Here is a 14,694-nt window from a genome sequence, read left to right on the forward strand (position 1 = left end):
GCAGCTAGCAGACTAATGTAGAATTAAAGCAAGTCTTATTTGATTTACACTTAGTTTGACTTCCTGTTTGATTTATAAAATTCTCTTCCCCCCAGGTTTAACATTGCCAACTTACCCACGTTCCCGACTGATGCAGTCCTGCGGCGTCACATACAGCAGTCTGCAGACCACCTGCAGAGGCATCGGCTAAGTATAGCTCCCCCTAGAGACAGGGGAGATAGCGAGGCCATATCGTCCCCAGTGGTTGCGAGCAGCTTGAGCCCAGGTGAGATTTCACCCAGCAGTTGTCATCATCAAGCGAATCATGTATATTCCTGTGATTTATGTCCTCCATTGAAGGGGAAACTGGTGTGAAGTCACAGTGACTTCAGATGAGCAAAACAATCCTTGCTCTTCTCCCCTCGAGTCCAGTATTTTGTTTACAGTATCTCCACTACAAAATTGTTGTGGAAGTGTGTTGCAGAGATCAGCCTTTAAAGACACTGTACTTGTCAGGAATAAATTCATTTCAGTTACACGTGGGAAACGATAAGAAACAGATTGATTCCTCCTTTATCTTAAAAGACTTGGGGGAGGGGGTGACATTCGTAAGTTTTCCTGCTGAGGTGTTTTGGACATTTTAACACCAATTGTCTCTAAATCACTGTCAAATGTCAAATTTTGGAATACGGGCAGCTTAAAAAATCTGAAACTTTTTCCATGGAGAGTGCAGTTGCATGCTTTGTTGAATGGTAACAACTAAATATTCTGTCTAGTTGGATGGATACTTCACAGATAATCATATGATAATGATGGATGTCTTTGAAAATAGTTTTGTTGGAAATCGAAATCTGATCAAGGGGGATGGAATCTCTGCTCCTTGAATTTGGCTTTGAGGAGGTAGCAAAAATCCATGCTGTTTGAGGGTGAACTATCAATCATGACACAGTGAAAAGCAGAATATGTCTCCTCATGTTTCATCATTTTTGTTGATGGTTCAGTTGAGTATGAGTCGTCGTCCCCTACCCTGTCCTTGGATGAACTGGATAAACAAAGCCATGCCAAGCCTCGTGTGCGGTTTGGCAGCCTCAGACCCCCTCTAGGTGAGCTAGTCACACAGAGACAACAGGAAGAAGTTGAGTTAGACTCTGAGAAACCCAAAGAATCTCAGATTCAAGGTGAGAGTTTTGCCTCGCTGATGATCACACTTGGCAGAAGTTAATACTTGGAAGAAAATCCTTTTGAAGAACATCCGGCATCAAGATAAGAGTGGCGCCAGTTAGACTTGGCGATGTAAATAGTGACCTTTGTGATTTCAGAAGTTTTTAGCACATTGGCCTTTTGTCATATACATGCACTACATGATTTTGGGTTTCTAGTCTTTGTAAGCTCCTTTTTTGTCAAGCTTCTTTCTTTTCCTTTTACGACATTTGTCCACAAATCTTTCCCTCAAATGTTGACCCCTAAAATAATCCCTCACAGTAATGGAATGAAGAGGTTACATCTCATTGATCTGTTGTCATGGAAACAGATGAAATTGAGGCTGAGGAACCCACCCAGGTTAAGGTTGAAGAAGCGGCCAGTGACAGGGAAGATATGATGGAGGGAGAAGAGGAGGCGGAGCTTAAAGGACTTTCTGAGGAGGAGGAAAAAGAAGATTATAACCCATGGCCCATTGCACCAGATGGTGAGACAGCTCAAGTTCAGTGTCCAATCTAGGCCTTAGTTTTTTTAATTGGATATTTAGTGCTCTGCAGGTTGATCTGAGCAATGCACCTTGGTAGTTTAAAAAATCAAATTGTTTTCTTAACTATAAAGCTAGGCCTTAATTCTCTGTTAACCCTAACCCAAACATTATAAGTCAGCAGGTTTTTTTTTCTATCCTAGGCAAATGAACCAGGGACCACAATGACCATTTCACTGTTGTACATTTTACAAGCTGTCTATCGGTTATCTGAATTGATCAACTCATTTACTAGTATTTTATAAGACTACATGTACATAGGGATAGCAGTGTAGATTAACTGCCATTGTGTGGAATATTCACGTCTGAATGAATTTCCATCTTGATCTGTGTCTTGATCGAAGACAGCCCGAAGAAATAAAAAAGAGTGGCTTTTTAACAACCAGAGGGTTTGTTGTCATCTCTGCCCATTACATGGACCAGCCACATCACAGATGATGTAACCCTGCATCAAAAAGCCCTTCATTTCTTGTCACAGTTTTGGATTCTTCCTGGTTTTGAAAAGTGGAAAGAAGTAACAAGATACACAAAAACAACATTGTAACAAAGCAGCTGCCGATGTTTGCCTTAATTCCTGAGTTAAAATGGGCTTTTTGTCTAATGTTAAGTTTTTAGACTGTGAAGGAAAGTTGAAACTGCTGTTCTGCTAGGTCAGTGTTTTGGATCTCAGAAGAAAATTGAAGTGATGGTTCCCAAACTGCGGAAGGAGAAGTACTTCAATCAATTTACGTTTTGATTAAGCTTCAGTTGGTTTGCCTATACTGTTTGAAATCCACTTCAGGTTATATCCCAAACTCGGTCATCCGAAGCATCATGGGATACCGTCATACACTGGAACCAATACCAGAATCACCATGGAAACTCCAGCCTGTAAGTACAATAATCGTAGTAGGTGGACTCCCAGACAGCACAAGTTTGGATGGAATGTTAAGTTTTATGATACTTTAATACGTTCTGTGTTACCATTGCGGGCACATGGCAAAGGATTTTCTTGTCCTCATATTCAATCTTTTGTATAAAAAGGCATATCCTGTTATAAAAATAAAGTGAGCTGGCCTTGAAAAATGCCTCCATTGTCAATTTGTAATTGTAGAACTATTGCAAGTGTTCAAGTAACAAACCTGGTGTTGTGGACTTCTTTCAAGGACACTAAAACCCGCTACAAACTTTCTCTCTTTCATATAAAACTGGTTTTGTTTCATTTGTCTGGTAGGTACCATCAGGATTCAAAGCAGTGAAGACCCCAGTTGAATCAGAGTCTTATGTGAGTTTAATATCTAGACATTGGTTTTACATATACATGTATTGTGGTTTAGCCTCTGTGATTTTAAAGGGATCGCAGGCAAAGAAGTAGGCCTATGCATTGATTGCCTGGACTTTCAGAAAATTCCTTTGCGAATAAAAAGTTCTGGCAGATATGTTGACTTTAATAAACCATGTTGAAAAACCTTATTTATGGATGTTATTCTATGTTGCAGGAATTTAAGATGGCAAGAGTTTGCCTCTTAAAAAAATCAAATTGGCTGAGAAACTCCCCTGATCTGTTAAGATCAGCTTTTAGTAAAAAGCAAACGTGTTCATTTGATCTGTATTGACAAAAGCATTACTTGAGAAATCAAAGAAGACTATGTGTGTGTCTAAAGATGTTGTTATGAACTTACTCAAGTGAACAAAATATTGCGTAAAAGGGGTTTTGGGATGGCAATGTAGCTAATTATCGATGAGAATTCGTGAGGGCTCAACATTTCCCTGAACTTGTTGTTTTCAATATATGCCATTGTCTATGACCAGGAGCACCACGAGCCCTTTATCTGGGCTCCCTCATCCTCAGAAGAGGAAGAAGAGTTTGACTTGCTGTCTTTGGAGGACCTCCCAGATGAAGCCTGTAAGAGCAGGATCTTCCAGGAGCTGGGAGTAGCCAACATGAGCGTGACAGAACGGAGGAAGACACTGGAGAAGCTACAGCTGTCCGGGATGGGTGGGTTTTACACCGGGTATCCAGTGCCAATCTGAAATCCAACTTTATCTGATTTGTAGTGATGATTACAGATTTGGGTCTAGGGGATGCTTTACCCTGTCGGCAAAAATGGGACAAAAGAAAAAAGTTAGAGAAGAGAAGAAACAGGGAAAGGAGAAAATAGAACAAGGCTTTGAAATCGCAAGCGTTCATGTTAATGCCTTGGAACCGGCATTCTTCCACTGCTGATAGTTTGTCATTTTGCCAGCATTGAGTGACATTTATTATTTGGCCAGCATTGAGTGAAGTTTGTCATTTTGCCAGCATTGAGTGAAGTTCATTATTTGGCCAGCATTATGTGAAGTATTTTAGTTTGCCAGTGTTGATTAAAGTTTGTCATTTTGCCAGTGTTGAGTGAAATTTGTCATTTTGCCAGTGTTGAGTGCACCTCTCCTGAAAGAACCATGCCTCCTTTCTGGGTTAGGATTAGCTTTAAGGGCAACCCTTATTTAGATTCATCCAAAATTCTGAAGAGGCTATCATAAATTTTTCAGCCTTCCAATTATTCTAAAGATAACTTTCTTTTGAGGGGACGGGTCGTGGAAATACCGCAGTAGGCCTACTTCATCTGTCATCGCTGGATATCCTCCATGAGTGTACAGTCCTAATGCTAAAATTGGTCTAAAACTGATTGGATGAGACAGAATTACTGTGATGGAGGCACACTCATACACAAGTCCTTAAGCTTGCGAGCTCACACACTTTGGCTAGTCTCCCTATACACCTGTAGGTCTCTCTCAAGGGACGTCACTTCCTACAGATTAAAGTGCATCGGCAGGTTATATTTCAGTGTTTATGATGTGCATGAACGTGCACCTGTTGGCATTGTATACGCAGTTGCAATTTTCCTACAAAGATGGTGTCCAGTGAGAGAGATCTGTTGGTCAAAGAGGAACGTAAGAGATACATACATGCCATGTGCAAGTGTATGAGGTGCTATCACAGTAATTGCTTACAACTGCCTCTGGTCAATCTTCCCTCTATTTGAAATGTAACGTTCAATAATAACCCCAAAGCTACTGACAAGTAGTTGCCGTCCATCGTTGATTGTTTGTGTCCTGTCTGTACAGCATTGCCAGGGAAGGTGTCTATCCCTCAGCTTGAAGCTCTTGGAGTAAAAGCCAAGGTATGTCTGGTGCCAGCCAGAAATCAATACCCGAAATAAATATCTTAATGGTTTATGAAAAACACTTTTTCACCAATATGTTTTCACACATGTAGAGTGGATAATCGCACTGGCAGTCCTTAATTTTGCCATCCCTTTGGATAATTTTGTAGAATTTGTCATGAATGTAGGATTTACAGCCATCTGTTATCTACTACGCTACCAAAATTTCTAGCCCGAGGTAAAAGTTTTGTTAATCAAGTTTGTGACTTTCGCAGCTCTACTCCTTAATTATACATGAATATTTTGCACGAGCAAGATACCTGCATATAATGACTAAGTTATTTGCTGGCTGCTGAATAATGCATATTGTCATGGCAATGTCAGCATTTCCTTTAAATCTATGACCAGTTTGTTTAATACTTTCTATTTGACAGGGTAAAGGTGCCAAGCGAAGAAAGTCCAGAGGAATTAATGCAGTAGAAACTGCAGTAGTAAGACAGAAGGTGTGTTCACGAATTAGACTTTTACAAGCAAAATATGCAGTGGTCTGCACAGAACTGCAATCACAAAGTACATGTAGACTATTCTTGCAACTAATGAACCTTAAGTTGTACCTTGACTGGAAAGGTGTCATCTTGTATGAGGGCAGGCAATTTCCTTACAGCTTCTGGGATTTCACTCTTTGTTGTGCATTGTTACAATTCTTTTTTCTTCTCAGATTGGTAAAACTTTGGCTTCCACCTGTATTCATTTGCTGACATGGAAAACAGTGCAGCTTGTGGTACTGCCTATATAACATCTGGCACAAGGTCAAAAATGACCTTGTGTCAGATGTCACAGGGTCAAAAATAACCATCTGTGTCATCTGATACAAGGTTAAAATGACCTTAGGCAGTCTCCTGACCCAGAATCTGAGGCATTGGGGGCTGCAGGCGGACTATTCTTCCTGCTACATGGTCTTAAATCACAGGTACCATCTGCAACGTACATGTAAGGTCTGTGAAGGTTTTTATCTTTTCGAAATTTCTTGCAGCAGTTGAGAACGTCGGGTATGAAGATGGAGCTGGAGGAATCGGAGGACGAGGAGGAAGAGTTGGTCATGGAATACACAACCCCAGAGCTTTTGAGGACCATCGCTGCTAACAGCTGGTTCCCGAGGGGAGTTACTCTGAAAGTGGAACCTGTAGTCAGAACGCTGTGTAAGTGTATGCCAACGTGTCATGTTGTCTGATATGTACTCTTGGGAGAGTACTGTACAGATAAAAAAATGCTTGTGGCTGCAATGGTAATAATAATTTCATGGAGTGACAGATCTAGTTTTCTATTGCACAAGGCAAAGCCGATTGGAGTAAAACCTTCCATCAGTCACCAAATAACATTATTATTTCTATTGCACAAATGTTACAGATTAATTACTTACTTGTTTTGTATGGTGCCTCAATAAGTTCTCATCTGGCGGGAAGATAGAATGTTCTTTTACATTTATTGGTATCACTGGAAACTATGAATTTGCATAAAGAGCTGCAACCAAGCTTAGAAGCAGCATGTGCACGTAGAGTTCCACATGTAACGGGTGTAATCAATGGGTAACCATTCAGTTCCATGGAATCCAAATGCTTGATCTCCAAGATCATGCCCTTGGATGTTTTCTGCTTTAAAAGGCAGACCCTGTCTCTTTTTAATAGAGTACATTTCCTTGGATCCTGAATGCATCCTGATTGAGAATAAGGGACCGATTGCAGCCAGTAGTGGTCTAGTTTTCCATCTAAGCACTGCTGCCAGTGATATTGCCACAGCAATTTCACTGACCAGTTTGTCTGGGGTATAGTTGTTTGGACTACATTGAAGACTCATTGTCCTTAGTGAACAGGGAAGATCTTGATGATGATGACTCAAAGGGATGGTTTGGACCAATTTATTGTTATAAAAAATGCTAGGGAAATGGGTGTGAAGTTGTGTTACCACTTTCTTGAAAGTATGCAGGGTTTTCTCAGTTGTGCTTTTTTCAACCAATGCCATTTGCTTGTAGAAAAGTAAAATGTTTCAGTAATGATGAATGAAAAGTGGACACCCTTTGATTGGTTTCAGTGGATCTATTGGATGATGTTGCAGATCTTCAGTATAGGCCTATTTGCGAGGCCGTGGTCCAAATATACAAGTAAGTCTGCACATTTCTGCACAAAACTGTCTACTTATTTCCCTTCCAAAATGCTCATGTCAAAAATACTTTGGTGACTGTTATGTTTCTAAATGTTCACGTGGTTGTGCATCAGTGAACACAAACTTCACAACAAAGATTCATCCAAGAAATAGGGTACTTTGAATTCAATCTCCATTCATGTTGAACAAGAGTGGAAATTTTCACGTAGCAACGATTGTGGGTCAGCACACTCACCTGTAATGTAACTAGGGGAAAATATCTGAGGGGTATCCGGAGATGAGCATGCTTTTTTTTTAAAGAAACGGTGAAAGCAAACAACTTTTGGTGTGTACATTTGCTGTTTACATTTCACAGTGCCAAGGGGGATACAGATTTACAGGTTGGGGGCATCTGTCTCCCACAGCACTACCGCTGATGGCACTGTCATGGGTAGCATAGGGGTATACATGTACACACAAGTGTGTGTTTGCCTGCAACCGGGGACCCCCTATTGTTCCTCTTTTGCTTGTACTTTTTTAGAAGACCACCCATACATGTATGTTTTGCACACAAATGTCAATCGGGGACCCTCTGCATTTTGAATTAAAGGATGTTATGGAAGGACTCCAAGTCTAGAAGTTGGCCTCACTGAGGCTGAAAACCATGTACCCAACACTGAAACTAGTCCTATCTTATCTTTTGGATTTCAAATTTCTTGAATCTCAGGGAATTGGGTATCGGTGATCATCTGATGGAGACCGTCCTCCGGGTTTACCGTGACCAACTGAAGAGCAGTCGAGCCATTGTCAGAGCCAATGCTGTCAAAACGCTGACAGCGTTTGGTCTGGACCGAAGGGATGTCATACTGAGCTTACTTCCAGCACTAACGGATGAAATGGTACTTTTTAACACTGTAGGGGCAGATCGAGAGAGCTGACAGGAGCCATGCCCCCCACAAAAAAGGACAAACTTTTTGGTGTTTTAAATACAATTAAAAGATAATTTCATTTCATTCCTTCTAAATGTGCGTCAAAAGCCCCCAAAGCGGCCATAGAAACTCACGACAGACATATAAATGCACAGACGGGCAGCTCCTTCTGAAAACAGTGGCGGGGTACCGTAGCTAAGAAAAAAATCCTGTTTACCTTAATCTGGCCCATTTAGATTCGAAAAAATGCTTGCAACATTTGAAAAGAAGAGATAGCTTTACAAAAGAGTAATGAAGGAAAATAGTTTTAGAGCACATGTAAACAAATGCATGCAACGTGCATTATGCGCAATTTGCACTGAACACGCTGCCATCCATTGTTTCGCCCACTGCTTAAATCACGGTTGTACGCGTAAGACTGGTGGTCTGTGAAGCTTACATTTAGAGATTCCCAAATTTTGAGCTACCTGAAAAGAATCTCCAGGACATAAAATGTTACATGTAGAAATTCCCAAATCTTGGGCCCCTCCCAGTTGTGGATCCACCCTTGTGGCTTGGGTCAATGTCATCTGGGTATTACATTCACACAAAATAAATTTATAACTGAAACTAGTAGTTTCCCTGCATCCCTTACATTGTAGATTATGAGCTTTTCAGCGAGACGCTGAATGAAAAGTCAGCTGGTAACAACTAACAGATAAATATGAATTTCATATTATGAATTACAAATATTCTCCTTCTAATTCTAAAAGTATTTTAATCAGTTGCATGGCCAGGATGAATTTGTATTCAATGAAATGCAATTTGACCCTTTCGAGAGCATATGTGGCTTGTAATAGTCAAATTCTCTTTGGCAGCAGATGTATAGAGTTTAGACTATTTGCAAAAGTTTAAGACCACCTGGAATTTTATTTGTATTTCTGTCACTGGGCCTGCATAACACTGCCTCACTGAATGAGTACTTAACATGATTTTACAGTGGTGTAACATCAGTGTAGTACTATATACCCATTTGAATGAAATTTTGTGCAAAGGCAGGTTTTTATGACATTTTGTTTGTAAAGCAGCATGGGCAAAAAAAGCCTGTCTAAGTAATCAGAAATAAAGGAGGGCACACTAAATATTAGACTGTTAACATTTCTAATCATGGAAATGTAGTCAAATAGCTGTTTAACCAAGATACTAAGGTTACACATTGAAAATAAACCCAAGAGTCCATAATTAATTGGTTTAAGTTTGGTTTTTCTTCAGGTTAATGCATTTTGTATGGGTGATCCTAAACTTTTGCAAATGACTGTATGCAATTAGACGCCATAACTGCTGTGGCTCTGCGCTCATGCACACATTCTTCAGCTTGACACGGGCATGTATTTGGCAAATCACGACACCTGATTGGTCAAAGAGGCATGAAACGCGCGCTTACCACCTTTTCACAAGCATTGTGCCAACGCAGTAATGGCTTCAAATTTTGGTTGTGGAATTACACCATACAAGACTAAAGGAAGATATACGTGCAAACTGTGCAAATCAACCGTTCACCAATGTCTGGTCTGTTTTTGTTTTTGCCAGGCTGATGTGAGAGACGAGACCATGAAAGCCGTGGACGTCCTGGCGGGGATCCATGACAGATCCAGCCTGATGGGCTACCTGGAGAAGATCGGTTTCTTGAAACCATATCAAGGCCAGGAGGTATGCCATCTGTTTGTGAGGCCTTGTTGGCTAATGTGGAGTGTGCCCCCACCCAAGGTGTGTTTCCATTGTGGGAAGGTTAACAGTGTACATTGTTTTTCTGTGCCTCTGTCATGGATTGGTTGCAAGTTGAAGGTAATATGCATTATTTTGAGGAACAAAAACCCAGTTGCTGTACAATTATAAAAATGGCTTACCTGAAAGAAATTTAAAACTGGTATCTGTCATCCTGTGAAATCATTCAAACTGGAATGCTAATATTTTCATGGAACAGGGGTTCAGTATTCTCTGATGACCATTGAGGTAAACAATCAAGGGTAAGCCAAATTGTTTCAAATACTTCATCTGCTAACAGACACGGTGCAGAGGATGCGCTTGCCAGCACATTCTTTGTACATGCAGGAATGGCAGAAATGGACTCTATTCATCGGGGTCTTTGCGAGGCAAATTAAGCGAGCTGCATTTTGACAGTTAAAACCAATACATGATCTGGTTTTTTCCTCACAGTCTTAAACCATTTCAGTGGAATGGTTTCCAAAAATTAATTAAAAAAAACCCCACCCAAATCCCTCCAATTTATATAATTACAGCAATGGCAAATGATGTTTGTTACCTTCAAGCACACAGACTTGACTCAATAACTATAGGCTCCAAATGTATGCATTTATTATTTAATCACAAATTCCGTATGTTACAATACACTGTACAATAGAGACACACTGATTTACAACTTGGTTGAGTTGATGGCGTATGAAGGTGCTTCATACAACTCCTTTACCCAGGCTGTAAGTGTTGACGCTACAGAGGGAGGAGAACTGGAGAACCCAGGTTAAAGACCCTTGTGGCACAGGAAATAACTCCACTCACATGACCACATGTGACCTGGGCTGGGAAGTGAACCCTGAACCAAGGTGTTGAAGGGCAAGTGCTTTATGCCCTGGTCACCTGTGCCACCATGTAATTGTGCATGTAATTAAAGCTGTTCAAAGAAGACTGTGGCCACAGCAGGACTGGGCTTTTGCAAATTAATTTCCCCTAAAATTGTCCTTTTTTTAATGTTGCCTTTCATGAACATGCCCGATTTAGAAATGGACTGCCTTTTCCACAGGAGGTGATACAGGACCTGGCCCGTCGCTACACCCCAGACCTGTCCCATCGGCCTGCTCTGCATCCCTCCCACATCCAGCTGGTGGCTCGTCGGAGGCCGGGGACACTACCAGAGGAGCAGCTCCCCTCACCCCTGGAGGGTATGCCTTGTGTCTCACCCGTACTCAACGTCCACAACTGGCTGTCTCAATACCAGATGGAGTTGGGCCAGCGTCCCAGTGGAGAGGACATCTTCCTCGGGGTAGGCCTTGGATTTTAAAACCTGTCTTAGTGGCAGCTTTGTAAATTTGATTGAATACACTCTTGATCCAACTTGTACTCTGAGATTGTGAGTCAACTATTTGAAGCAGCATTGCTTGATTTGGGTCACCTTTGGAATGATTGGTTCATCATTAACTTGCTTTCCATCGAGATCCCACTAAAGAAGGACACAAAAGAAAGAATCCTTCAGATCATTTCTGAGTATGGCTATGAAGCTTTCCTGCTGGTCATATTTCCTATATGATTCCCTTATTTTGGCAGTATTATAAATAATAGTCTTCGTTTTCATGTTTTTGTTTCGGGTGGTCGATTAAGAATGATTTTGACACAGAGCCACCAACTTACGAAGCAGTGGAACCATGGAGAGAGAAAATATCCTCTGTACAAAGGAAGTATGTGCCATTTGCAAGCCAGGGGCAGAGGAGAACCTCTCAACCACCCACTGGAAGGAGAAGGGCCTCTATGAGGTACCCTGCATCTGGGAAACCCATGCCGCTTCGGACAGACCAGCAGTTGACACTTGATCGAAGGACCACTAGTGGAGGGTACCCTCTTGCCAGTATGGGTCAGCAAGTTGCAGGTGGGACATTTAAGCGTGTTGTTACTCCCACTAAACAACGAAAGACAATGCACATCGAGATCCTTCAGGCTCATGAAGAATCCATGGGGGCGGAGAAAGCAAAAATGGAGAACCAAATGCAAGTATGTATTGAAACAACTTAATTGTAGTTTGCTATCTTAGACATCACAGCAGAGTCACAAGCTAGTCATATGAACTGTGACGGAGACCTTCCATTCAATGCTATGCCACCGTACTTTTAATATCTGGCCGAGTTCAGTCACTGACCATTTGCCGACCACTGGTCGTTCATTCCTGGTAACCAGTGAATTACATATTCCCGGAATACCAGGCAAAATCAAATAGTAATTGACAAATGGTCCCTGGTTGAATGTGGCTCATCACACGTGACATGACATAACTGGATTAATGGCAATTCTGATTTAATATCAAAATTTATTCCAACTTTGCCCCAGCCAGTTGAACAAGGTTGCATCATGAGATGAGCCCTTTGAAACTTTCTATCAATTTGAATATTGTGTTTCCTTTTTCATAAATGTTGTTTCTTTCTGAATTACAGGCTGATCATACTGCTGTTGTTGAAGTAGGTTTTTCTTGTGATTTTTCTAGTTGAGACTACGTCATCACCGTGACCGCTATGAGAAGCTCATGCAGCGACAACAACAGGAAAAACATCAGCAACCCGTCCTTGTCCCCACGAAGGCAGGATTGTACTCTTACTACAGCAAGCGAGCTCAGCTCGAGGCATCAACAAAGGACTCAGAATTATACGAGACGGATGTGTCAGAGTGGAGTGAGACTGCCCTTGCCCGCGCCAAAGCCGTCATTGCGGCATTCGCTGAGATGCCGTCCCAGCCCTGCAAGAAGCCCCGAGACTGGGAGTTCCCGAGTGAATCCGGAGTCGGAGGGTCCAGCCTCCTAGGGAGCAGCGGGCCACAAGGTTGCCCTGCTCCTAACAAGGAGCCAGCAGGTGGGGAGGCGGCTGATGGCAGCAGTGGCTTCTTCACTGAGACCGACCTCTTGGGTCAGGGGTCATTGCCGGGGAGGCCCAGGTCGAAGCTGACTGTGGAGAACTTGCAACGCCACGATGCATTGAGTGGGAAGGCCAAGGTGCTGATGGATGACGTAAGCCTGCTTCCCTTGCTTGTCAACAATGGATGCTTTTGAGTTGCTTCCACAGGGTAACCATGACCTGGGTTGGCCATGTGTTTTGTGTTTCACATAAGGGAGATGGGGGGATGAGGTTGAACCTGAGTCGACTTGTTGAAACTATTTGCACACACCCATTGGCTGTGTGAATTAACTGTGAATGGGTATATTCTTGCTGACAACCAAGTTTCATCAGTCCATAGTTTCACTGACGTGACTCCTACAATGGATAGTTGGAGTTGTTTAGTTTACCATTTGGAACAAGACATGGTTGCATTGGTGATTATCAGTAACCTTTTCCATAATTAGAGTGGACAAAATGTTCAGTCTAGTACTCTGAGTAAGGTCTATGCCAAAAAAGGTCAACTGGCTAGTAGGTATATCCAGACAGGCAAATTGTCTCATGACTGTGTTTGAACCTGTTGACATGAGCATTCAGCCTTTTACTACGTACTTCATTGTTAGTTTCCACTTTATGTGCCGTAATTGATGTTTTGGCCTACAAATCAGGAAGGAGAAATTCAAGATTCCACAGTCGTTTGGTTTGCATCATATTTCAGGGGACATCGGTATTATTTTAATTTCTTTAAAAGCAGATATTTATCTGTCCTCCCAATTTCATGATGAGTTGTATCACTGTCTTCACAGGGCACTCTCTCAACTCGAACAATTATCTGCCGACAAATACAAAGTAAGTTCAATTATTAAAACTCAGTGAATGTGATTTTAAAATTATAAATTAAAATTTTGTCTTTTAAAATCACTGTTATGTATTTCAGTGGTGCTTTAAAATATACACAAATTTTATTCTGCCATGTGATTAGAAACACTGAACAATTCATGAGAAGGAAGTTTAACAATGAAAGTTTGAAATTGAAATGTGTGCTCGTCTACTGAATTCTGTCAACACCAGAAGACTGGAGGGATTTCTTCAGGCTGCCCTCTGTTCAGCGGAGGAAGAAGGAAAGGGCCGCCGTGCTGGCCAAGCGCAAACCAGCCCCTGACCTTCAGCCAATCAAATGCATTTCCTCGGGTGTCAAAGTTGACAGGTCACGGGGGGAGCGGGGACAGAGGTTATTGGAAGAGGTGGCAGTGGACGGAAGGCAGAGGGGAAACAAAGGGAAGGGGCCGGGGGAAGTGATTTACTCACCTGTTCCGGAGAAACTGACGATGAATACCAAGAACAGGTGGGGCACATTTTTGGGAGAAAGTTTTGTATTTGTTATTTTTGTCAGAGTACTGGCCGTGGTCAGTTTTCGGTTGCTTCTTTGGCTTTCTGACCAGCTCTCAAGACGCTCAAGGTCAGTAGTCAGTCTGTAGTTTGTATTTGAAAGAGAATGTTGAGGAAGATGCTCTGATGCATCTCTCAGTTTTACATTCTGGTAAATATAGGCACATGGGTGAAATCATGGTTGACAATTTCTCTTGATAATTTTAATCATGAAGGATTTATTTACGAAGGACCTATTACCCCAGAGTACACATAGCTCCGGGGACTTGTAGCTCATTCACAAGGGTTGAATCCAGATTGATTAACACATAGGAGTACTAAAGGAGGGGAGCAAGGCTTTACATGTTCCTTTGTTCTGCATCTGCCCTGGAGTTAGTTGGGATGGGTCACACTTCTTATTTGCAATCACATTATCTGAAAAACTTCGGCCTTGGCATTGGATGTGTGCATGTTCATATACTTCACTGTTTCGAAGGATGTCTTTTTTTTTCCGTGGATAAATGCATTGATGTCCAAGTTTGATAAGGTTGGTTTTTTGATGTGTTAAGTTTCAGAATTTTCAAGAAGGCTGCAACTACTTTATGAATTCAAACAGTCAAACAGTCATCTGAATTGAGATATTCTTTGCTCTTTGAGTGAGCTGTAACTCCCGAAAAAATATAATACTTTCTAGGGTCCCATTGGCTCCTTTTTCCTTAAAGTAATGAGAGTTTAAAGCATTACCAAGCAAAAAGTATGGACCAGGCCTTATACTTTTGCCC

General features: G+C 41.7%; 1 protein-coding gene across 7 annotated transcripts in view; it reads left to right on the plus strand.

The window, feature by feature from the left end:
• LOC110989469 (uncharacterized) overlaps positions 1-14,694 on the plus strand; it is a 33,037-nt gene that overhangs the window by 15,344 nt on the left and 2,999 nt on the right. For 3 of the 7 annotated variants that reach the window (XM_022253871.2, XM_022253863.2, XM_087134086.1), the window contains 17 exons: positions 96-265; positions 981-1,157; positions 1,511-1,666; positions 2,505-2,593; positions 2,937-2,987; positions 3,515-3,701; positions 4,811-4,866; positions 5,283-5,351; positions 5,882-6,047; positions 6,937-7,006; positions 7,715-7,886; positions 9,486-9,605; positions 10,714-10,953; positions 11,289-11,675; positions 12,163-12,678; positions 13,351-13,393; positions 13,616-13,889. In XM_022253871.2, the coding sequence (XP_022109563.2) occupies positions 96-265; positions 981-1,157; positions 1,511-1,666; positions 2,505-2,593; positions 2,937-2,987; positions 3,515-3,701; positions 4,811-4,866; positions 5,283-5,351; positions 5,882-6,047; positions 6,937-7,006; positions 7,715-7,886; positions 9,486-9,605; positions 10,714-10,953; positions 11,289-11,675; positions 12,163-12,678; positions 13,351-13,393; positions 13,616-13,889 (2,943 nt within the window). Of the gene's footprint in view, positions 1-95; positions 266-980; positions 1,158-1,510; positions 1,667-2,504; positions 2,594-2,936; positions 2,988-3,514; positions 3,702-4,810; positions 4,867-5,282; positions 5,352-5,881; positions 6,048-6,936; positions 7,007-7,714; positions 7,887-9,485; positions 9,606-10,713; positions 10,954-11,288; positions 11,676-12,162; positions 12,679-13,350; positions 13,394-13,615; positions 13,890-13,937; positions 14,691-14,694 lie in introns of those variants that run through there. The other 4 variants (XM_087134088.1, XM_022253879.2, XM_087134087.1 and 1 more) reach the window with 4 other exon arrangements.

The sequence above is a fragment of the Acanthaster planci genome, linkage group LG03 (genome assembly GCF_054643075.1).
Source record: "Acanthaster planci isolate LZ-2023a linkage group LG03, COTS_SCS, whole genome shotgun sequence".
NCBI lineage: Eukaryota > Metazoa > Echinodermata > Asteroidea > Valvatida > Acanthasteridae > Acanthaster > Acanthaster planci.